This window comes from Phoca vitulina, unplaced genomic scaffold (assembly GCF_004348235.1).
Source record: "Phoca vitulina isolate PV1807 unplaced genomic scaffold, GSC_HSeal_1.0 scaffold14, whole genome shotgun sequence".
Lineage (NCBI taxonomy): Eukaryota > Metazoa > Chordata > Mammalia > Carnivora > Phocidae > Phoca > Phoca vitulina.
Genome location: NW_022589717.1, coordinates 2,547,913 through 2,572,913, shown reverse-complemented (window position 1 = coordinate 2,572,913; position 25,001 = coordinate 2,547,913). Strand labels below are relative to the sequence as shown.

At 35.4% G+C, this 25,001-nt stretch overlaps 1 protein-coding gene across 5 annotated transcripts in view; it reads right to left on the bottom strand.

Annotated features, from left to right (window-relative positions):
• The window catches only part of SPATA5 (spermatogenesis associated 5), a 335,078-nt gene that overhangs the window by 266,425 nt on the left and 43,652 nt on the right, over positions 1–25,001 (bottom strand). For all 5 annotated transcript variants that reach the window (XM_032412773.1, XM_032412774.1, XM_032412776.1 and 2 more), the window contains one exon: positions 113–322. In XM_032412773.1, the coding sequence (XP_032268664.1) occupies positions 113–322 (210 nt within the window). The remainder of the gene's footprint in view (positions 1–112; positions 323–25,001) is intronic.

Below are 25,001 nucleotides of genomic sequence, written 5' to 3'. Positions count from 1 at the left end.
GCTCAGCCACTCCTTAAGATGACTTTTCATGTTTTTCTAAGGGTAAGAATCAGAGGATGGGTGTTAGTGGCGCTGGAAGACAAAGTAGCAATTAAAAAATTTAACACCTTACCTTTATAGCTAGGAAATTCAGTCCACTCTCATTGGCCAAAGCCTTTGCAATCATTGTTTTAGAGCATCCAGGTGGTCCATACAGAAGAACTCCTTTAGGTGGTTGAATACCCATTCGAATGAAAGACTCTGGATGTTTCAAGGGCCATTCTACAGCCTGTTTCAATTTCAGTTTGATATTTTCCAGTCCTCCTATATCTGACCAGGATACCTATAAAACAGAGCATTACCTAAATGTAAGTTTTGCCAGGAGAAACAGAGGGAAAAAAAAGAATCAATAAAAAGTGCAAGAGGGGGAATAGAACCATTTAAAAATCTAGAAGATCCTTAAAAAGTTCTAGAAGTAAATTAGAGTATATGAAATGTGAGCTATATATTACAGAAATACTAAAGAAAAAAGTTTCTGCTTGTATAAATAACTGTTTAAATGACTGAACAAACTGTTAAGTTTGTCTTCTTTTCTAGATGGCTTGAAAAATTAAGTTTCATCTGTCTGAAAATGGTTTGAATTAGTGATGCAAGGTCTCATCTGCATATATCTTTTTAGCAAATTTATCTGCATTATGTATTACTTCCAAAAATATTTCTGTAGGTTCTTAGGGAACATACGATTTTTTCTGTCTTTGATATATTCATGAAGTATCCTCAAAATTTTGTTCCTTTTCCTCGACAAAGAAACCCACCAAAATAAGACAACTCTTTACATGGTGTTTACTTAGTAAATATCCATTAAGAACTACATATCAGATAATATACACAGGAAATAGAAACATAAGACATGAATACAAACTTTAAAGAACTTAACAACCACCAGTAATGTGTACATAAATAATCACAGTACAATGGAAAGGATGCTAAGCACAGTAACAAAGACACAGAAAAAGCTTTTGGGAGTTCCCAAGAAGAAAAGATTACTTCCAGCTGGAAGGCAAATCTGAAAGTCAACTTCTAAAGAACAGATGAGATCTGGAAATGTGAAAACAGGGGAATGGTCAGGTAGAGGCCAAAAAATTACAAAGGCTCAGAGGAAAGTATGAAGGAATAAGAGAAAAAAGATATGAGGGAGAAAAATTTAAAAAGGAAACTAAGTTGAAACTATATAGTGGGGGACCCTGAAGACTAGATGATGGAGTTCAAGAACCTCTCTCTTCATAAAAAGTCTTTGAAGATTTTTAATCTGGAAAGTGATATGGTCTGATCTGTGCTTTAGGAAGACTTCTCTGACAAGATTCATTTAGAGAGGAGAAAGAATGCAGGGAGATCAATTAAGGACCTATCACAAACATTCTTAAAATAAAAAAACAAACTTAAACTAGGGTAACCACATGCAGAGGATGAAGACACACCAGAGTGATACTGCAGGTCCACAGTACAAGGGTTTTGAGGTTAGAGTAAGAAAGAGGGAGAATTTAAAGCTGAAGATTTCAAGATGAGTTGATCGAACATGAAAAGAAAAATAAATTTTAAGAGGGAAAATATATGATAGATTTTTATTTCTGGATATAAAGAGTTGAAACACAGCACAGAATATTCAAGAGACAAAAAGGGAGCAGTTGGAATGTTAAGCATCACAAATGGAGCTCTGGAAAGAGGACAGGACTGGAATTTCAATTTCAGAGAGCTCTACATACAAATAATAAAAACTATGACATCAATTAAAATTGCCACCAGGAGAGGAGAGATGTGGGTGAAAGGCAGATTGCTGGGCACCACCTACATTCAAGAGGCAAAAGGGGAAAAAAAGAGGAAGAAAAAGTTCAGAAAAACAAACAATTCACAAATCCAAAAAAGAGAAAGGTTTTGTTTGTTAATATCAGGAAAAGGTTATTTTTTTTTTTTTTTAAGAACTTGCATGGTTTTAGAGAGGGGGACTTTGTTGTTTTTCTTTTTTGTCAACGGAACCAGAAGAATGCTATATTATGAACCATAATCCTGAAATCAGATTTAATTATTCTTTTCTAAATTGTTTTCTTGGGATTTAGTTTTAAAAAGTAAGATTACTGGATTAAAAGGCATGAACATTTTTAGGTCTCTTGATGCATAATGTCAGTTTGCTATCCCAACCGCCTTATCTATTTTAGTAGCATGAGTCATACGTGTATAAGTTTCCCTACAGTATCATCAGCCTTGGGTTTTATTTTGCCTTTTTCTTTTCCTGATTTCTGATTTCACCAATTAATAAAACTAAAATTAAACTTGAGATCAATGCACATAAGCTTATGGCCCTAAAAATACAGGATCAAAGTGACTGTTTACCACAGAAGGTGACTGTTACTTCTAAAACCAGGCCTGCCTCAAGGTGCAGCCGAGTTGTCACACCCCTGAGGGGTAGTTCCTGCTTCTGCTTTCTTGTGTCTCTCATTTTTCTTTTCCTTTTTCTTTTTAAATAAAATTTTGAAAATTTTCAACATACACAAAAGTTGAAAAATCAATACAGTAAGTGTATACATACATTTTGCCAAAATTCACCAATTTTTAATATTTGCCACACATGCTGTAATGCATGCTCTCACTTTCTCTCTACACACACACCAACAGTACAGACACAAACACACATACTTTATCAATTTTTAAATTTGCCACTGAATCTTTTTAAAGTAGGATGGGGACGCCTGGGTGGCTCAGTTAGTTAAGCGTCTACCTTCCGCTCAGGTCATGATCCCAGGGTTCTGGGATCAAGCCCTGCATTGGGCTCCCTGCTCAGCAGGGAGTCTGCTACTCCCTTTCTCTCTGTTCCACCCCACTGCTCATTCTCTCTCTCCCTCTCAAATAAATAAAATCTTTAAAAAAAATAAAGTAGGATGCAGATATCAAGACTTCTAAATACTGCAGCATACTCTCATAGAAATAAACATTCTGGGAAGAGAGTGTTAAGGAGGGTAGTCAACAACTATCAAAAACTAAATAGAGGGGCGCCTGGGTGGCTCAGTCGTTAAGCGTCTGCCTTCTGCTCAGGTCATGATCCCGGGGTGCTGGGATCAAGTCCCGCATTGGGGCTCCCTGCTCGGGCTCCGTGCTCAGGCTCTGTGCTCGGGCTCCCTGCTCAGCAGGAGGCCTGCTTCTCCCTCTCCCACTCCCCCTGCTTGTGTTCCCTCTCTCGCTGTCTCTGTCTCTGTCAAATAAATAAATAAAATCTTTAAAAAAAAAGAAAACTAAATAGAGAGATCAGAAAGTATAGAGTATTAAAGAAGCAGTGGTCAGTAGATTTAACAACAGGGTTACTGAACTGAATGCTTTAAATATACCAGTTTTTGTTTTTATGCCTTTTAGCAGTGGAATATACATACACACACAACACAAACACACATTTATGAGCACATACAGACAGTATATATATGTTATATATAATGTATCAGAGCTATATTTATAATAACTACCAGAAATGTAAAAGTCAGAGAAGCACTCCTTAAACTTGTGAAAATTAAAATGATAGTGTGTTACTGTTATGATCCTGCATGATGCTCATTCAGTTGTTACTATGCAATTATTATACCTATACAATGAGAAGAGCACACTGTCAACGTGCTCCACTAGGAGTGGACTTTCCATGTCTTGGAGTACGTTTGAGTTTTACTTTTTTTTTTTTTTTTTTTTTTAAGAGAGAGGGAGAGAGAGAGAGACAGAGGTGGGGGAGAGAGAGAGAATCTTAAACAGGCTCCACACCCAGTGTGTGAACCCAACTCGGGGCTTGATCTCACAAACCTGAGATCATGACCTGACCCGAAATCAAGAGTCAGATGCTTCACTGAGCCACCCAGGCACCCTGAGTTTTACTTTAAGTAATGTAGCATTATAGCAAAATACTTATTTAAGCTAATTTAAATAAGTACACATATACAGATAAAATTTTCTTAAAGGTTAATGTAGAACTATATCTTTCTTAATCAATGACATTTTATAAAAGATTCAATTATATGCCTATAAATGCCTAGGGAGTATTTTTTCTCAGGTTTGTATGAAACTAAATCAATCTGGCAAATCTTCATCACGATAAAATTTGGTTTTCAATACATTTGTGTATGTTTGGTTTTTAATCAGTCTTTTAAAGAGTCTTGAAAAAAGAGTTTTTTAAAAGAACTTAATATCAGATACTAAGTACCTCCATGAACCACACATGGAAATCACTAATATAAACACAAAGAAATCCATGTGATAAAAGATGATCTCTGTAGTTAATAAGGATCAGGGAGTACTAGCAAACAGAGTCAGCTGGACCCGGAGTTGGAGAGGGCTTGTCCGCCAAGAAAAATTAGAATGCTTTTATCGGAAAACTGTTCACTAGCATGGAAGAGGCCAAAACACTGATGCCACTGTATGGACCTAGTAGTCTTGCTGAGGAGTTGTTCCACTGCCCTGAAGGCTGAAGCAGAAGATTGAAACAATCCTGTCCCCTACCTCTCTGCCAAGAGAGAGCTCTTGCTTCATCGGTTGTACTTTCTCTATTACTGCTTGATTGTATTTTTCCCTATATTCTTTCCTCAGCCTACAAACATTCCCTGTTTCTCCCTATCCTTCAAAACAACCTTCCTTCGATACTGTTTCTAATGTTCTATCGCCTTCTTTTTCACCACTAAACTTTTTTTTTTTTTTAAAGATTTTATTTATTTGACAGAGAGAACACAAGCAGAGGGAGACAGGGAGAAGCAGGCTCCCTGCTGAGCAAGGAGCCCGATGTGGGACTCGATCCCAGGACCCTGAGATCATGACCCGGGCCAAAGGCAGCCGCTTAACCGACTGAGCCACCCAGGCATCCCTCACCACTAAACTTTTTGAAAGATAGTTAATACTCCTCTATTCCTACTGTATTTATATCTCCCACTTTATATTTTAGTTAAGTATTTATCTTGTCAAACAGTAGTAGGAAAGGAGTGTAAAAGGATAAAGATAGGGGCGCCTGGGGGGCTCAGTCGGTTAAGCGTCTGCCTTCAGCTCAGGCCGTGATCTCAGGGTCCTGGGATTGAGCCCCACATCGGGCTCCCTGCTCAGCGGGGAGTCTGCTTCTCCCTCTGCCCCTCCCCCCTGCTCATGCTCACTCTCTCTGTCAAATAAATAAATAAAATCTTTAAAAATGAAAGGATAAAGATAAAAAGTTTAAGACTGGTGGAAACGCAGGGAGTTGAGGGAGTTACACCAGGTCTCTAGCTTCTCAGGGAAACATAAGGCAACATCATCTGCAGAAATATCAATTAATCTAATAAATACTGACTAAATGTCTATTTCATAATATGCTGGTTGCTGGGGACAAAATAGTTTTTGTCCATACTGAGCTTCTGACCTGATATAGGAATACTTCCTTAAAGGGATATATTTCCATAATTAGGCAATTACTATATAGCATGGTACATGCTATAGTCACAGAATTTAAATGTATGGTCAAAAAAACTTTTCAGAGGTGATATATGAGGTGGGATCAAATGAAACTAGCCAGCTGAAAGTAACAGTAGGTGCCATGGGAGGAGAAAGAGAAAAAAAAGCATCATAAATTAGGAGAACTAAAAGTAATTCAGTATGGCTAGAATTTCGGGAGCCAGGAAAGGATAGAAAGGAGTAGAAACAAAGAAGGTTAGCAACAGAGGAAGCTATCAGACCTTGAAGACTCATAAGGCATCAAGAAGTTTAGACTTTATCTTGAGAGATATGGAGAACAAGTTAATCATGGAAATGACATAATCAGATTTCTGGAAGACAACTGTGGCTACAAGACAGAGTAGGGATTAGAACTTGGAGGGGGCTTCTACAGTAATTCAGATAAGAGATGGTGATTATCTGCACTAAAGTAGCAGTGGGGCTATACAGATGAAAAAAAATTAAAGCTTATTAAACCACAGTAAACTATATTAAATAAGGCAAATCAATGAGTTTTAAAAATTAATTAGATCTGAAGAAGGGGTGGTAAAAAAAGAACATGGAATCAAGGGCAACAGCCACGATTCAGACTTGGACAACTAAGTAACTGGAAGTTACATTAAAAGGAACATGTTTGGAAATTAAGGAATAGTTTCCAATTATTATACTGTGATTGGAATTTACGAGTGAAATAAATTCAATAAACCAAGAAATGTCTTCTATGTGCTGGACTTGTGTTAGTAACTGTAGGGGCACAAAGATGAGTGAGGAAATGTCCTCAAAATTTTGTACTCCAGAAAAAGAAATAAGAAACGTCTTTGTCTAAAGACATAAAATAGCTGTCTTCAAACAAAGTAATACAAAATCTACTGAAAAAAATACAAAACAGTTCTACAGTTCTCAAATATGTGAGATGGTGAGGACCGACATTTGGAAATTGTGCATATATGTAAGACTTATGTCAAGGTGTTAGAATGTGAAAATGATAGCAAATGAGTGAAAAAGAAAAGCAATAAAAGAAATGCATCCAAAAAACCACTACTGTGGTCAATCACACAGAGAGCTAGCTACAACTAAGTCTAAAGCAGTTTCCTATGGTCCCTTTCCAACTGGCTGCAAGGTGAGCTGGGAGCAATGAAGCTGACCACCTTTCCATGCCACTGTCATCCATTCAAAAAACCACTAAGTGCCTACTCCATACTCAGTCTCATACCAGGTAATGGTCTACAAAATCCTTGCTCTCAGGGTTAAAATACAGTAAATAAGAGATTAAAAATAAAATCACTCTAATTACTGCATGGGGAATGAACTTAGTGGGGGGTGGGTAGGCAAGACTGGATATGGAAGACGCAGTTAGATGGTGGCTTGGAGCAGGATTACAGCAGTGAGATGGCAAGGAGGGCCAATTTGGGCATGAGAATATATTCTGGAGGTAGAACCAGTAGGACTTATTGAATAGAATGTGAGGGAATGAGAGCAATCTGGGGTAACTCCTGAAAAAAAAAATTGGCAATTCCCACCTCATATGATCATATATCAGCTATCCTTATAATAGGTACAGCCTATAAGAAATTAGGAAGGACAATATAATAAGAATTATCTGTTTTCCCAACACCTAAAAGTAGTCATTGTTAATGGTACCCTCTAGTCTTTCAAATGTGTGTGTGTGTGTTTTCACTGAGATCATAATGTATTCACAATTTTATATTCTGCTTCTTTTAACTTCATATATTTTTTCATATTATAGATCTTCCAGTTACTGTATGACTTTGGGTAATTTACTTGATCTCTCTAAACTTTCTCATCTAGAATATGGGGATAATAAAATCTAAGCCCCCAGTTTCATTATGAGAATTAAACACTATAGTTTATATTAACTGCACTTTGCCTGGCACACAGTAACTATTTAATAAATACTAGGTATTAGTTTATTTAAATGTCTGAAAGATGATTACAATGAACAGTTATATTTTGAAGGCTTAGTGACAAAAGATAAAAGCCCATCAGGCAATTGCATTTGTAGTTTCATGAGCAATCCTCAACTACTATAACTTATCTATTCTTTTCCTTTGTGTCTGATCATTACATATCTTAAACTAAAGGTAAATAAGTTTTGCATTTTAATTTAGCACCTAAATGCCAAATAAATGATGAATAAATCTACAGCTAAGATATCAATTCAAAAATGAATATAAATCAGCTTAAAGAGCTTACTATTGCACGGAAGAATCTTAAAGCACAGAAAGTCATGGGAAAAGTTAGTCTGTCAGAGAAGAATAAATACCAGCATGAAATCATAAAATCCTAAAACTAGAGCAGGAATTGAAAAACTAGCTGGTTCACTATCCCACCTTCAGACAGTATTTCATCTTTCAACTCCTCTCATCTTTCAACAAATACTATTTTATGCTCTTTAAAAAAATAAAAAAAAATCTGTAACTCTCTTTTTAATAAGTTATACTATATCATAACTGCCAGAAAATTATTCCTAAAATCTAACTTAAATCACTCCTGATAATAGCTGGGTCCTTTCTTTCTTACTTGGTCCTAATGAAAACAGTGAGCAGCTGCTCACATATGGCTTTATAACTTTTTGAATTAATAATAAAGTTAGAAGTAAAGGAACAGCTGTCAAACAAGTATAGACGGAGCAGCGAGGTAAATTTCCCAAGGGAAATGCCCTCCACAAACTTCTTATAGTACTTTCTGGACAAGCATCCATCCAGCAATATACAAACCAACACCAAAACAAAAGAAACCCTCAAAATGCATACCCACGGAGGCCAAAAGACTTGATGATCAGATTTAAAAAACAAACAAAAACAAAACAACAACTTACGAAGTAGTTCCACAAGGACAAAGTAAAAAGTAATGAACAGAAATGCAGATATTAAGAGATACACTATGAGAGAGGAATTCAGTAGCTCCAGGGGGACTGACAGTGTCTTTACATTTGTGAGCCAAGATGCTCACATTTGTTACATGCCAAGTTTTACACTGCCAGGTACAAAAAATTCTTTTGAAAGTGTTATTTTTATAGAAAATATTGTGACAAAGAGTACTTTTCATTTTGTTCTTTCATGCTAACAAGTCCCAGCAGGAGGACAAGGAGCCAGGAGTAGCAAGTGGGTTGGCGCCTGTTCAAAATTTTCTGCGGGGTCACATGTTAACTTTTAACCAACTTAAATATTTAAAATACATTTATTTTGTTTAGAAATCATAAACATCTCAAATTACTAAAGATACTAAATAATGCAGAAAGAAGTAAGTTGAGAAAACCCAACCTCCAAGATCCAAAAGAAAGATCAATACATTTCCAGATGCTTCTTTAACGGAGATAAAGCAAAATTAGGAAGCAGTAAGTATTCAAAATGTGCTCTTAGATCTAAGTGAAAATAAGTGAAAGCCATTAGCTTTATATAGTGAAAAGACAAAAAATATTTTCCCCCATGCTTTCAAAACACAGTCTATGGAGGTTTTTTTTAAAAAAACAAGTCAAAGTTTCAGTTGTACTATAGTGCCATAAACCATCTACAGCCTCTTTCTCTCCACCCAATTCATTAAAAATAAAAACTTCAGAAAAAATACAACAAAAAAGACAACTAAGTGAGGACTCTGAAAATAAAGTAGGTGAACTGTGAGGGAAGTACAAATATAGAGAAGTGCTCTGCACCAGGTGTTAAGAGGGGCTAAGTATTCTAAGTATGTTTTCCTTCCCTTTTCTCTCTCCACTCAGTTTTTCCCCCTCTTCCTGTTTCACTTCCATTTTGCATAAGCAAGCTTGGTTGAAAATATCTAACAATTTCAGAGGTAAGAGTACAGGGAGCTTAAAAAAGTAGATGAGAAAGAATAAAAGAAACTGCACACCAAAACTTTGCCACTAATTGCAAACTGCCACTAATCTGGGTGATTTTGTTGTTCTTTAGTAAATCACATTAAGGATCTCACTGAAACATATAAAGGCTATGGGAGCCAGATGCTCCTATAACTCCTAGTTAATAAGGAAAAAAAAAATTATGGTAAAGAAGAAATAAACTATTCAAATAAAAAAATTACAGATATCTCCCAAAGCTGCAAATATCATGGAAAATATGATCAACTTAAAGGCAAATGTTTTAACCAAATTTCAAACTGTATAAATTTCATAATCAGTTGAATGGTTACATTAAAACCTGAGTTCAATTTCTAAAATATCATTACCTTACAATCCTACTTTAATAAATTTACTATAATCTGTTCTCAGAGAACTGGGTATGTATGAATCTTATAAATATTATTATATATTATTATTATTATATTATTTAAATAAGCCTGCCTTAGATAACAAAACTCTATAATTTAATTCAACTTAAAAATAGTTAAGGGTGCCTGGGTGGCTTAGTCGGTTAAGCGTCTGGCTTGTAATTTCGGCTCCGGTCGTGATCTCAGGGTAGTGGGATCGATTCCCACCCCCAGGGACTCCACAGTTGGCAGGGAGTCTGCTTGGAATTCTCTCTCTCTCCTCTCCCTCTGCACCTCCTCACAGTAAGCAAGTTCTCTCACTTGCTCTGTTTCTAAAATAAATAAATAAATCTTAAAAAAAAAAAAATAGTTACTCATTTCCAAAATGAGCTTTTAAAACACAACCTACTTTTGCCAGATAAGCAAGTCCAGGAAAAATCTCAGAAAAAATGAAAACTTTAAACAAGAAAAAAAACAACAGCAGCAATAAAAAAAAAAAAAAAAAAAAAAGTAAAAACTCATCATGAAAATGATATAAAGTCTCACCTAGAAAATTCTTCCTATTTCATTAAAATATTTTATATTTTTTCTAATTTACCAAATTCCTTAAATAATTTTACTGTGAAGAGAAGAAAATGCTTTGAATATTTAAGGAAATTGCTTAGAAAATCCCTGCCATTCCTTCTCTGGCATAGCAGAACTGGGAAAAGACAAAGGAATATGGATAAAGGTAATGAAAAATATAAGAACAGAACAAAGAGAAAGGGACTTTTTACAGACTGGCCCCCCAAACCGAGGTGCTAAAGAAGCATATGTTCTACAAGTTTCTCAAGTGAATTTTAAATTAACCACAGTTAACAGGTAACAAAATGTCCCAATACTAAAGAAATATAAAATGTCCAGAAAAGAAAATGTTTTAAATAGTAAAAATTTTATTTTATTTTATTTCTTTTTTTTTTAAAGATTTTATTTATTTATTTGAGACAGAGAGAATGAGAGAGAGAGAGCACGTGAGAGGGGGGAGGGTCAGAGGGAGAAGCAGGCTCCCCGCCGAGCAGGGAGCCCGATGCGGGACTCGATCCAGGGACTCCAGGATCATGACCTGAGCCGAAGGCAGTCGCTTAACCAACTGAGCCACCCAGGCGCCCAAATAGTAAAAATTTTAAAATGAGTTTTGTCCTGATTATTCTTCTGAGGGAATTTACAAGTAAACAAACAGAAGGACTCTTTTGTTATATAGGCATGTATCACCAGGACCTTCTTAAGATAGTGCCTTGTATATTACAGATGCTCAATGTCTAGTAAAGGAATAAATTAATAGGCAGACACATATTTCTCTTATATTATTTTAAAAATAAAGTGGCAAAAGAGGGAGAAATAGCAGGGGGATGGGCTGGTAGGAGGTGAGATGGGAAAAATAGGAGAGAATTAGGAATAAACCAGCATGTATGGTCAGACCTAATGAAAAAATGTTGCTAACATGTAAAAGTGTACCAAAGCTATACATATGCCTTGCATGACATTTTCTAGCCCAGATCTGTCCAAATAGCTGGATCATAAATTCAAACCATCTCCTCTGATCTCCTTTGATGGTTGGCTGACAATAAAAATTTTTGCATAATGGAAAGAAAAACCCTCCCCTGCCAAGACTGTCCAAAGAGATGCTCCAAATTTTTGTGAAATAGGAAGCAAAGGGAGGAGGTCCCCTCTATGTCAGAAAACTGATCAAACTTATATAAGCAAATTTCCTAAGGAGCTTCAACTCTGTGTTTTGAGATATAGACCAGAAAGGAAGTTCCCACATGGAAGAAAAACCAGTACTGGCCAGAGAGTCAAGATGTTGGGGAAAGAAGATTACTATTGATGTTCTGGCTTGAGGCAACAGGTATGAGAAGAAAGCCCTGACAGAGGAAAGGGGATAGCAGAAAATAATTCTTACAGCACAGTCCTAATGGTCAATATTTACAAAAACAACAAAGGATGTTACCTTATAGTTAAAGCTTGTCTTGGATGCTGAATGTGCTACATGTAACAACTGAGGGTATGAATGTTAGTGGGACAGAACCAACTTGGGAACCAGGTCTGAAAGATACCACAAGACAATTCTGGGGAATAAGCTGCCTAGAGAAATGAGACATATATTTTAGGCATGTAGTAAGTTCAGTGAGACAGGTCAAGCAAGTCTCAGGAACTAAGCAAGCCTACGTGGTAGATTGTTGAGCAAAACTTGACTAACCTAGGGTAGAATCTGTGTATCTTTTATAATTTCTGATAGGTATGGGGGCTCATGTGTTACAGGTATCAACGAGAGAGCCAGACTCCCATAGGTATAGTTGGTAGAGGTTTTAATATCAAATATCCATTTACTTATTTATTTATTCACTCATTCACTCTGATATATTCATTTTACTGCAAGGTTGCTATGTTTGGAATGTCTGGCCAGGTTCTACGAATATAGGTAGGTATACAGAATGAGGTATGAAGAATGCACAAGACTGACATGGTCTCTACATCATTGAGCTTACTGTCTGGAAGAAGAGGCAGACATCAAACAAATGCATTAATAATTGAATAACACGAAAGAAGAGATGCATATGAAGATAATAGCAGAATCATACTGAGGGACTTGAGTTTTACTCCAGATTCCCATCTGATAAAAGAGACCCGTTTTAGCTTCCCTAATCTGTGACTTAAGCAAATAAGACTATTTTCCTTCCTGGCTTCCTTTCTTTGCTATCGCTAGGGAAATCTAAAGTTGTGCACATTAGACATCCTGACACGTCACTGAAAAAAGCAAAGTAGTAAGACAGTTAAACATGGATTTAAAAAAAAAAAAAAAACACGGAAAACAAATTCTGCATGTGAGCAGGGCATCCACCTAAAATCTAGTTAAGTACTCATGAGGGGCTGAGGGATTTTTAAATCAGATCATTAAAGGTTCAAAATTAATAATATATCCTTGTCAAGCCGGGATGAAAATGGCATTTCACCTCAGTGGTGTTTCTCTCTAAAACCCATAATATCCTAGCCTAAACATAATAAAAACATCAGCCAGACTCAAATCAAGGAGCATTCTACAAAAGACCTGACAGTATACTCAAAACTGTCAAGGCCATCAAAAACAAGCTAAGAATAAATGCTGTCACAGCCCAGGGAAGCCTAAGGAGACAGGATAACTAAATGTAATATGATAACCTATATGGAATCCTGAAATACACAAAGGACATTAAGAAAAAAACTAGTGAAATCCAAATAAAGAAAGCAGTTAGTAAGCAGACAGAGTGTTCAAAAAGGTTTAATTCAGAAGGCCTGGCTTGCTTAAACCCTGCACATTCTAAAGAAAGGCCAGTCTTTAGGACTGGCCATTGGCACCCTTCTGAGGGATAATCTCTGGCCTTTTAAATATTGTGCCTGATAAGAGTGTTTTTATACCTGAAGCCTTAGGCTAAGCTATACCAGTTTGACCAGATAAGCTTACCGTGACAATGTGAATTAAGAACATCTGTTTTTGCTCTGGAAATGGCTGGAATTTAAGTAGCTAAGTCAGACATGGAGGTGATGTATGCCTACATGACTGACCTCCAATAAAACCCTGGACACCAAAATTCAGATGATTCTCCCTGGTGAATAACACTTTACACATATTGTCACATCGCTTCAGGTAGAATTAAGTATGTTCCCATGTGACTCCATTGTGAGAGGACACCTAGAAGCTTGTGCCTAATTTCTCTGACTTCACCCCATGGGTCTTTTCCCTTTGCTGATATTGATCTGTATCCTTTCACTGTAATAAATCATAACCATGAGTGTAATGGCTTTTGAGTCCAGTTAGTCATCCTAGTGAATCAAGCCTAAGGGTGGTCTTGGGGCTCCCCAACAAAGACAGACAGATGATTACATTATTAAAAAAACTTAGAATTCTCTAGAACTCATATTCTCACATACTCCACTCCTACCTCCTAGTACCCATCTATAGCCCTGGACATTAGAAAAAAAAATATTATCTCAGGCCTCTGAACTTATTTTTTAAATTTACCTCCAGTTTATAGTGGAGTTCTCAGACATCTGCTAATTTTCAGATTAAGTTTAATCACTCTACCATATTTATCCCACTTTAGCATCATATCCCATTCCACTTTATAGCACTGGTCTTTCTATTTGATCAAAACCAGAAGGTTCATTCTTAATACCCAAAACAAAACAAACAAAAACAAACTACATAAAAAACTATAAAGCATTTTTTTGAAAAGTACATGAAATTCTGATGCAATTTTAACATGGGATATTGGAATACATTCCACCCTGTGGCTTGGATATAAATCATTAAATATGAGACACTTCTAAAAACTGCCAAATAGGGATGCCTGGGTGGCTCAGGCAGTTAAGCATCTGCCTTCGGCTTGGGTCATGACCCCAAGGTCCTGGGATCAAGTCCCACATCAGGCTCCCTGCTTAGCAGGGAGCCTGCTTCTTCCTCTGCCTGCTGCTCCCCCTGCTTATGCTCTCTCTCTCCCTCCCATTCTCTCTCTCACAAATAAATAAATAAAATCTTAAAAACAAAACAAAACAAAAAAACCCTGCCAAATAGAGACCTTTGTTTCTGGCCTATGAGTAAAAGAGATAAGAAAAAAAAGATTTATCTTTCTGTCTGAAAAAGAAAAAAAAATTGAAGAAACTGACAAAATACATGAAACATTAATTCTCAGAACACAACAAAAAAGGACAATGATCCCTGAGAGAAAGGAAACCAACGAGCTGATTATACTCAACCAGCTGCATGGAAAAAGGTCACAGGTTATAGTAATGAAGGGGAAACACAGGCAGAACCCACAGGCTCCCTGAGATGAGAAGGTAAAGGTAGGAGTATGGGGAAGCCAAAGAGGCTAGGTTATCACAGAGCAGAGGATTAGAGATAAAAGAAGTCCATAGGGAGAGAACTCCTGAATTCTGATGAGGGTCTCCTTCATATACCCTGTTATCAGTGAACACATGTGAGAAAAACAAAATGAAGCAGGGGAGGGTGGGTGAGAGAGGCCCGAGACCCAAAATGAATAGAAGGAATAGTGTCTGCTCTCATAATTCACCAGGCATTAGGTATAATACTGAAAAGGATCTTATCCCAGTACTAGACAGAACACTGTTCTGGTCCTACCTAAGAAAATTTAAAGGCAAGATGCAACACCCCCCCAAGTAATCAAGCTATTTCCAAGTAACTTAACCACATCCCAGAAAAAACTTTAGGAGTATTAATATAAAAATTATTTAGCTGCCAACAAGGTAAAATTCAAAATTTCTGGAATTTAATAAAAAAGTATCAGGCACGCAAAGAAGCAGGAAAAGACAGCCCATAAGATCAATAAATTGAAGCTGATCCAGAAATTACAGATGATAGAATAAAGACATTAAAACAGTTGTTATAAATGTATTCAGTTTGTTCAAATAAAGGAAACACTGAAAACACTAAGTAGAAAAGAAAATATAAAAAGGTTAAAATCAAATTTCTAGAGAAGAAAACTAATTTAATGTCTATAATTTTTAAAATGCAATGGATAGACTAAGAGATTAGATATTTCAGGGGGGTAAATCAGGTTAGTGAACTAGTAGGCACAACAACAGACATTAAAAAAAAAAAACAAAGAGAAAAAGAAAAAGAAAAAAATGGACACAGCATTACTGAACTTTGGGACAATCTCAATCAGATAAATGTACATATATATTTTGAGTCCCCAATGAGGGAGGGAGGCAAGAAACAAACTAAATATAAGAAATAATGGCCAATATTTTCCCCCCCAAAATTTGATTAAAACTATAGACCCACACATACAAGATCATCAATGAACCAGCACAAGATGAAGAAAACTACCAAGGCACATGATAACTGAATTGCTTAAAACCAGTGATAAAGAGGAAATATTAAAAGCAACCAAAGGAAAAAAGATATATTACATATGGAAAACAAAGAAAATGGAGACAGCAGATGTCTTTTCAAAACTACTGCAAGAAAGAAAGAAGGGTGGAGCAAAAGCAATTTGGGTGGAAATGAGAAATAAAAGATAGAACATCACTACTGATCCTGCAGACAGTAAAATGATAACAATAGAAATCTATAAATGACTAATTCCATTAATCCAACTATTAAGGCAAAGTGGACCAATTCCTTAAAAGATACAAACTATCAAAACTAACTCAAGAAAAAAATAAACAACTTGAATAGTCCTATATTTATTAAAAAATTAAATTGTACTTATGTCTTCCAAATAATGAAAATTCTAGGCCCAGATGGTTTCAGTGGAGTATATTTAAGGAAATAATATTAATTCTACACAATTTCTTCTAACACATAAATGATGGGAGAACACTTTCCAACTCATTTCATAATGCCAGCATTGCCCTAATACCAAAACCAGATAAAAAACTTCATAAAATAACTACAGACCATTATCTGTCATAAATATGTATGTAAAAATTTTCAATAAAATATTAGTAAATAAAATCCAGCAATTATATAAAAAGGGTACTGTATCACAGTCAAGTGAAATTCATCCAGAAATACAAGACTGATTCAACATTGAAAATCAATGTAATTCACTATATTGACAGACTAAAAAAATACATTATGATCATTTCAAAGATGCTGAAAATGCATTCAACAGAATTCAACATCCATTTAGGATTAAAAAAAAAATCTCTCAGCAAACTAGAAATAAAAAGGAACTTAACCTAATAAAGAACTTAAGAAAAAAAAGCTAGCATAATACTTAATGATGAGGGAAGGAATAAAGAGCTGTTGTTCAATACGTATGGAGTTTCAGTTTGGGAGAGGAAAAAGTTCTGGAGATCTGGAGATGGATGGTGGTAATGATTGCACAGCAATGTAAGCATACTTAATGCCACCAAATTATACATTTAAAAATGGTTAAAATGGTAAATTTTATGTTATGTATATTTTACCACAGGTTAAAAAAAAAAACACCACTTTTCCCATATAGGGTTGTCATGGCTGCAAGCTATAATTGTAGTTTCTATAATGCTATGGTTACAAACACAAGAGCAGGGTTAACCCTAGCTGGGGGGAAAATTACTCAAAGACATAAATGTAAAAGCTAAAACTATAAACTCTTAAAATATAAGATAAATTTTCATGACCTTGGATTTGGCAATGGTTTCTCAAATGTGGTACCAGAAATACACACAACAAAAGAAAAAAAGGCACACTGGACTTCATCAAAATTAAAAACTTGTGCCTCCAAGGTCACTATCAAGAAAATGAAAGAGGCAGGGCGCCTGGGTGGCCCAGTCAGTTAAGCGTCTGCCTTCAGCTTGGGTCATGATCCCAGGATCCTAGGGTTGATCCCCACGTCGGGCTCCCTGCTCTGCGGAGAGCCTGCTTCTCCCTCTCCCTCTGCCTACCACTCCCCCTGCTTGTGCTCTCTCTCTCTGTCAAATAAATAAATAAAATCTTTAAAAAAAAAAAAAAGAAAGAAAATGAAAGAGGCAGCCCACTGAATGAGAGAAAATACTGCAAATCATACATACCTGATATCAGATATCATATATCTGATAAAGGACTTTATCCAGAATATATAAGAATTCTTATTACTCAATAATAAAAAGACAAATAACCCAATTAAAAATGGGCAAAGGATCTAAAGAGACATTTCTCCAAAGAACATACACATAATGGCCAATAAGCAAATAAAAAGATGCTCAATATCATTAGCCACTAAAGAAATGCAAATCAAAAACCACAATGAGTTATCATATCACACCCACTAAGCTAGCTATAATAAAAAAAGACAATAAAATAGATAGATGAGTTTTAGTGAGAGCATAAGGAAAGAGGAACACACCATACACTGCTGGTGGGGATATAAAATAATGCAGTCACTTTGGAAAACTGTTAGTTCCTCAAACGGTTAAACAGAGAGTCACCAATGACCCAGCAATTCTACTATTTATAGATCCAAAAGAATTGAAAAGAGGTGCTCAAACAAAAACTTGTACACAAATGTTCAAATGCAGCTTTAATTATGATAGCCAAAAAGTAGAAGCAATCCAAATGTCTATGAATGGATAAATCAAATGTGCTACATCCATACAATAGAATATTACTTGGCAATAAAAAGCAATAAAGTACTGATACATGATGCATGATGAACTTCAAAAGTTTTATGCTAAGTGAAAGAAACCAGTCACAAAGAATCAAATATCTTATATTCCATTTATATGAAATGTCTAGAATAGGCAAATCGATAGAGATATAAAAGAGAGAAATGTTTGCCTAAGGCTGGTGAGGATGGGCAGGTTGGGAGATGATGGGTAATGGGAATAGGATTTCCTTTTGGGATGATAAAAATGTTCTAAAATTGACTGCAGTAATGGCTGTACAGCTCTTTAAATATACTTGACCATGAAAATATACACTTTAAATGATTGAATTGATATGTGAATTGTATTGCAATAAAGCTATTACCAAAAAATAAACATATATTTATATGGAAGGGCAAAAAAACTATTTCTGAAAAATAAGAACGTTTATGAACAAAAATCCTTCACAAAATATTCAGTCATTTAACAAACTTCTATTATTTAGTTATTACCATTTGCCAAGCAGTGGGGAAACAAATGTGAATAAGACAAAAGGTCCACAGGGATATATGTGTATTTTGTGTATTAGGTGTATTATGTCCACAAGGCATATATGTGTATTTTGTGTGTGTGTAAGGGATCACGTTACAAGATCTTTTTAACTGAGAGGTCAGAAAACAATTTTTTCAGGCACAGAAGATAACACATGCAAAAACAGGAGTGGTTCAACAAGACAAGAGCATAATAGACGAAGAAAGTGAAGGAGGCATGAACCAGGTTATGAATAGCAAGTTAAAGAGCTTAGACTTCATTCTAGAGATGATCAACAGGTAGTCATGCTGATGGCTTTTAAGCCGGATCAGTAATTTCTGTTAGAAAAATTACTCAACGAAGTGTTGGGAGGGAGCAATTACTCCGTATCTGTACAAGATGAAGTAAAGATACATAGTTCCGCAAAAGAACCACATCAACCCTACCAGTGGAACCCATAATTATGCTAAATGAAAATCTGTGTTTTTAGCAAACACTCAAGTATTTATTGAGTACCAACCAACTATAACATACAAGTGCAGCATATGCCTCTATGATAATCTCAACATTATTTATAAATTCAAAAGAAGACAGACATCAGAAAGAGCAAATTAAGAACTTTCTTTCATTCTATCATCTGAAAGGAAGGGTGTCTGATTTCACCAGTTAACCAGGATCAGAGCTGAGAACAGAAACTGCTGATCTTTACACTAACTTTTGTATCTCTCTCATTCCTCCTCAAGACTATAAGACTGAGAAAAGTAAGGTAGAATGAAAGAGTTAAACTTCTAAAATATTTAATACAGTTAAAACTACAACCTTGATTTTGGTACAGAGTATTTCCTGGTTAAAAGTAATCTACTTTCCCAAATGTGCTTTCCTGTTCAATTGTTATTACTTGAAACTATAAAAATGCACAAGAGAAGTTGGCAGGGAAGACTGGGATCTTGGGAGTGATAGAAGACACTCTTCTGTCTAGACAACAAGAAGCAAAATCAAAAGAAACCGAATTCAAAAGCCCTGCCAAGAACCAATATGGAATTAATAGAATTTCCACAGGTTGTATATCTATTCCAAAAAAAGCAATCTGTTATTTAGTAAAGCATCACAAAACCCTCAATCCTTGGAATCTGTAAAAAAGAAAGAACACACAGAATACAGTACTGTTTTTAAAGAATAGAAACTCAAATTCCTTCTAATTATCCTGAGGGTACATGAAGAATGAAATGTAATTATGGTCAATTAAACTATTTAACTCAAATCTCTGCATGAGAAAAGTAATGCTAATGAGCTCATCCTATGAAATTCAACTGCCTTGTCACATTCTGATGTTCTATTCTCATCTGAAAGAATGCCAAATGAAAATACATCAGTAAATTTTGAATATGTCATTAGTGAAACAGCCAGTCTTTATTTTTATAATTAAGTTTGCTACTTTTTAAAATGGGAGTCAATGAGATATGTTTATTTAACTAATGACATTTGGTATACACTCAACGTGACTGCAGCCTACCTCTAAGTTTAACCTGGATCCAAGCTTACAAAGAGGTTTGGAGCTATACAATTAGTCTTGAGGCTCTGGTTGCAGTTCACTTTACAAAAGTGGGTTCACATGAAAGTAGAGCCCTCTCTTTTTATTGGCTTTTAGCTTATTCTGAACCAAATGTCCAAATTCTGAAAACTGCAATCCAAAAGCAATACCAAAAGTATAAAGATGGATTATTTCCAAATAATAAAACAACCTAAAGCTACATAAAATGAAATAGGGAAAGCCTGGGGGTATGGGTGGGGATGGTTTAAGATGCATAAAGGAATTAAACCTCATGGTAATCAATCTGTATATATTTGGTTAAGAATGCCATTTATCAGTGATAATTGTTATGGTATACATAAAATGACACTGCAAAGATAATATGTAATTACAACTATTAAAAGCACTGTATTTTTTTTTTTTTTTTTTGGTTACCTTAATAAAAAGAATTTTCAATACAAGAAAGCGACACGTTTTGGCAGAAAATATAAAGGACTACTTTGTATCCTTCCAGGATAGGCAGCTTGGCACTATTACATGTATCTTTATTCAAAATTGTTAAATTCACTGAACAGTTAAGTTAAAACTCACTAAGGTTAAAATTCACTAAAGAAACAGCTTGCTTGGGCGCCTGGGTGGCTCAGTCGGTTAAGCGTCTGCCTTCCAGCTCAGGTCGTGATCCCAGGGTCCTGGGATGGAGCCCCCACGTCAGGCTCCCTGCTCAGCAGGGAGTCTGCTTCTCCTCCTGCCCCTCACCCCGCTTGTGTTCTCTCTCTCTCTGTCTCTGTCTCTCTCTCTCAAATAAATAAATAAAATCTTAAAAAAAAAAAAAACTTGCTTTATAAAATATGAAGAATCGGAAGAATGTTACATGAAGGCAATAATAGACTATATTATACTTTAGTATAGAAGAATGATGCAATATTTAAATATATGTGAAATTAACTATCTGGGTTTTTTTGTGAAAATTATAGTTTTTCACTTGTCCATTGAACAAATATTGATTGGACATCTATTATGTGCTAGGATAAAAATAAAAGGATAAAAATAAAAGGTAAGAACTTATGCTCTCATGGAACTTAAAATCCCATAAAAAAAATCATCCAGTTTACACCCCATTATTTAAAAATTTAACATTTTTATAGGAAGGAGAACATATACAATTGACAGTTCATTTTCTTTTTTTTAAATCTTTTTTAAAAGATTATCCAGTATTATTCCTCATAATGAAAAAGATCTTTTCAGTCAAGAAAATAAACTCTAGTGGCAAATAAAAGAGAAAAGGACTAAAGTAAAAATAAAATGAGATTTTACTTAAGCTCCTTGTAATTTTAAATTTTTATCACATAATTATAAATTAAAACAATCTTTATGGGGGGGGAGAGCTTAATAACATTTGTCCCAAGTCTTAAAACCACATATTTTAGTGTGGTAATTCCACTTCTAGGAATCATAAATGCAAAGATTTGGATATAAATGTGTGTATAATCATTTTAGAGAAAAACAAAAAAAAAACCCCAGATATTTGAGAAGGATAAAACAATTACAGTTCATCCACATAACAGTCTATTATAGTCATTAAAAAGATGTTTGCTGAGAAATTTTAAAGTAAAATGTTTACCATATAATTTTAAGTGAATAAAGCAAAATAGAAAACCCTATGTATCCTAAGATTAACTATATGCACAGAAAAACAACCTATCAAAATTTTAAAAATCTATTGGAACTACAATAAAATGTTAACAGTTGTTATTTCTGGGTGAAAAATTGAAATTTCAAAATTTTCAAAGTCAAAGATTCTGAGGATTCCTGTGGTAAAGAAATACATTTGATTTTAATTACCAATCAACTGTAAAATATATTTGACTTTTAATACACCAATTGGTATAATCACCAATTCACAAAGTGCACAAAAAGGAAACATTAAATTTAAGTAAGTGGCTAACACTTGTGGTCTCCTGAAATTAATAATGCATTATATTATAATTGGCAATATTCCCATCTTAAGACATTTCTTTTAAACTTAAATATAACTAGGCAAGTGTGATTTACAAGTTTTAATTTCACACACTGAAATTTTTTCTCAAAAGATGTTGAATGCTTAATTTACTATTAAAAAATGTTCACAATTAACTACCTACTTGAAACAGGTTTTCTATAGCAAAGTTAAGTAGTAAACCTTCTGCAGAAATAATTTGGAGGTATTTTTGTCGATGTAATACCCTGACAGCAGAAGAGTAAAGTTTAGGAATCCAATTATAGAAATGTTGACTTCTCAGGAAAATTTTTATAATCTGAAGTGAACATAAAAAGCAATGTAAAAAAGTATTTTGACCAGGGCTAATCACTCCGGAGCTCATGAGTAACATCACAGTACACCATGGCCTTAGGCCAAGTAATAAAGTGCCAAATGGAAAATGGCACAAGTCCATGGATTGTAAATACTGTATCAAAAGAAAATAAAGGAAAAAAAAAAATCTTTCATTAGAGCAATTAAAAATGCAGTTGTAGTACCAGTTCCTGTGATGAATAAATCAGTTCAGCAATTCCAAGAGTGGACAGCCACTGCTTAAACACATTCACCATTAGCAGTAATTTTAAGTTTAAAAAACTTACTGTGTTTCTTTAGTTCCTAAACTTTTTTAAACACTAAAGTGTTTTTGGATGGTGCAGTTGGTTTATAACCATATCACCCAAAATTTTCACATGTGGCATTTGATGACTTCTACTTGACCCATTATTTGATGCGACAGTAGCCAATAAAATACAGGTAAATACTACAAGTAAAAGTATTCATACCAATGTGCCCAAACTTTAGACCATAAATTCCAAAGAAATGGAAAACTTCTACTAATCCAACATCAATCGTTCATTATTCCATAATTCCAGTTGTCAAATTATTCATACTAAATTAGCACATTGTGTTACACAGCTTTGGTAAAACCCCAAAGTTAAGCTGTAAATTCATTAGTGAATTTGAAAAAGTTTCAAAAAGAATTTAAAATCACATAAAGCTGCCTAAACTAGAAGCTAGTCCTTGGGGATGTTCCTGTCTCTAGGGCACTGTTTCCCACCTTAATTTACAAAACAATTGTGTTCTGTAGGAAGTTAACAAGAAGAGTCTTTGCCATGTAAGCTTTTGCTAACTACCATAAAACTTAGTGGTTCAAAACCACAGACATTCGTCATTTCTGACAATTCTAAGAGTTAACTGGGTGGCTCTTCTGGTCTGGGTAAACTTCTGGCCTGGGGTGAGACAGTTAAGCACAGTGTCCGTCACATGCGTGACAATTGGCAGAGTGGCTGCAAGGAGGGGATCTCTGCTAAGAGGGCTCACTTCTGCTCCACATGGTCTCTCATCTTCCAAGACACTAGCACAGTTTTCTCAGCATAACTAATTCTGGGTTTCAAAGAGCAGCAAGGAAAGGCAAGCCCCAGTGCTTTCAAGCCTGATTGCATCATGATTGCTAATATTCTATTAGCCAAAGCAAGTTACATGGCCAAGTACAAATTCAAAGGATGGAAAGCTTGACTTCATCTCTTTTATGGTAGGAGCTACAAAGTTGCTGTGCAAAAAGGGCCAACATACAGTGAGGGGAAGAATCTGCCGTCATTGTTTTTGCAATCTACCACACTGTAAAACGCAGAAGGTATCTGCTCCACACGGTCCAGGGCCAAATAAGTTTCCGTAATAGCTCTCTTTTGACACTGAAAAGCTCTGCAGCAAAGATATACAACTGATTTTATTTAAACCAGTATTTCCCAGACTTATTTGGCTACAAAACACATTTTCCAAGAACATCCTTACAAGTAAAAACAAAAAAAGCAAAACAAAATAACAAAAAAAAGTGAAAACAAATCCACTGATTTCGCCCCACTATATCATTCCACACAGTCTATTCCACTGACTTAATACCCTTTTAGTCTCTTTAAGTTTTTGGGGGTTTATTTTGTTTGTTTGTTTTAGCTTACAGCAATTAAAAAACATTAGTTAATGACCAAGAGAACTATTAATATATATACAATGGGGCAAAGGGCACAAAACTATGCCTGGCTCTCTAAAAAGGCTCTAAGTTTTCAAATAACTGTAATGTTAGAGCTAGGGAGTATCTCGGAAGCAATAAGACTAACTCAAAAAAGAAAAACTAATGGAGTGATATGACTGCAGCAAAGGGAAAGAATAGTCACAAAATTCCATTCTTCCATCAGAGCTCTCCTAAAACTGTCAGAGAGCAATCTGTAAACTTCCCTCAAGTTACACTAAGATATAAACATCCTAATGATCAAGCCAAATTTAACAGTCCATTCCCTATCCCAATATAATGTAGGACATGCCGTCAATGCTTTCTTTCAATGTTCATTTTCCAGAAATATTAATATATTCAAAGAGAATTATAAGGCCATTTTTTTCCAGAATGTTAGGCCCACTTGGGTGATAACTTAGCAGATGATTCACCCATAAAAGGTAGCTTCTGTTGCCCTTGTGGTGATGTGACTGTGTGTGAACTCTGCAAAGCATGTCAGTGATGAAGAAAATGTAAAGGAACCTGAGGAAACACCAGGCATCAATAGTAGAGGCATCATAACTAGAAGATTTTTTTTTTCTAAAATGAGCCTAGTAGACATTTTCTTTTAAGAGTAAATATACAGTTAGCATAGAACCCAGGAGTTGCACTCTTGTGCATTTATTCCAGAGAAATAAAAATTTACATTTACACAATACCTGGACATGAATGTTTATAGCAGGTTTATTCACAATCGTCCCCAACTAGAAACAGACCAGATGTCCTTCAACAGATGAATGGTTAAACAAACTATGGTACAGCCATACCATGGCATACTACTCAGCAATAGAAAGGAACAAACTACTGTTGCACATAGCAACTTGGATGAATCTCCTGGGAATTATGCTAAATGGGGAAAAACTAATACCAAATGGTTGCTACTATACAATTCCATTTTATAGCACTTCTAAAATGACAGAATTTTATGAGGCGCCTGGGTGGCTCAGTCGTTAACCGTCTGCCTTCAGCTCAGGTCATGATCCCAGGGTCCTGGGATCGAGCCCCGCATTGGGCTCCCTGCTCCGCGGGAAGCCTGCTTCTCCCTCTCCCACTCCCCCTGCTTGTGTTCCCTCTCTCGCTGTGTCTCTGTCAAATAAATATATAAAATA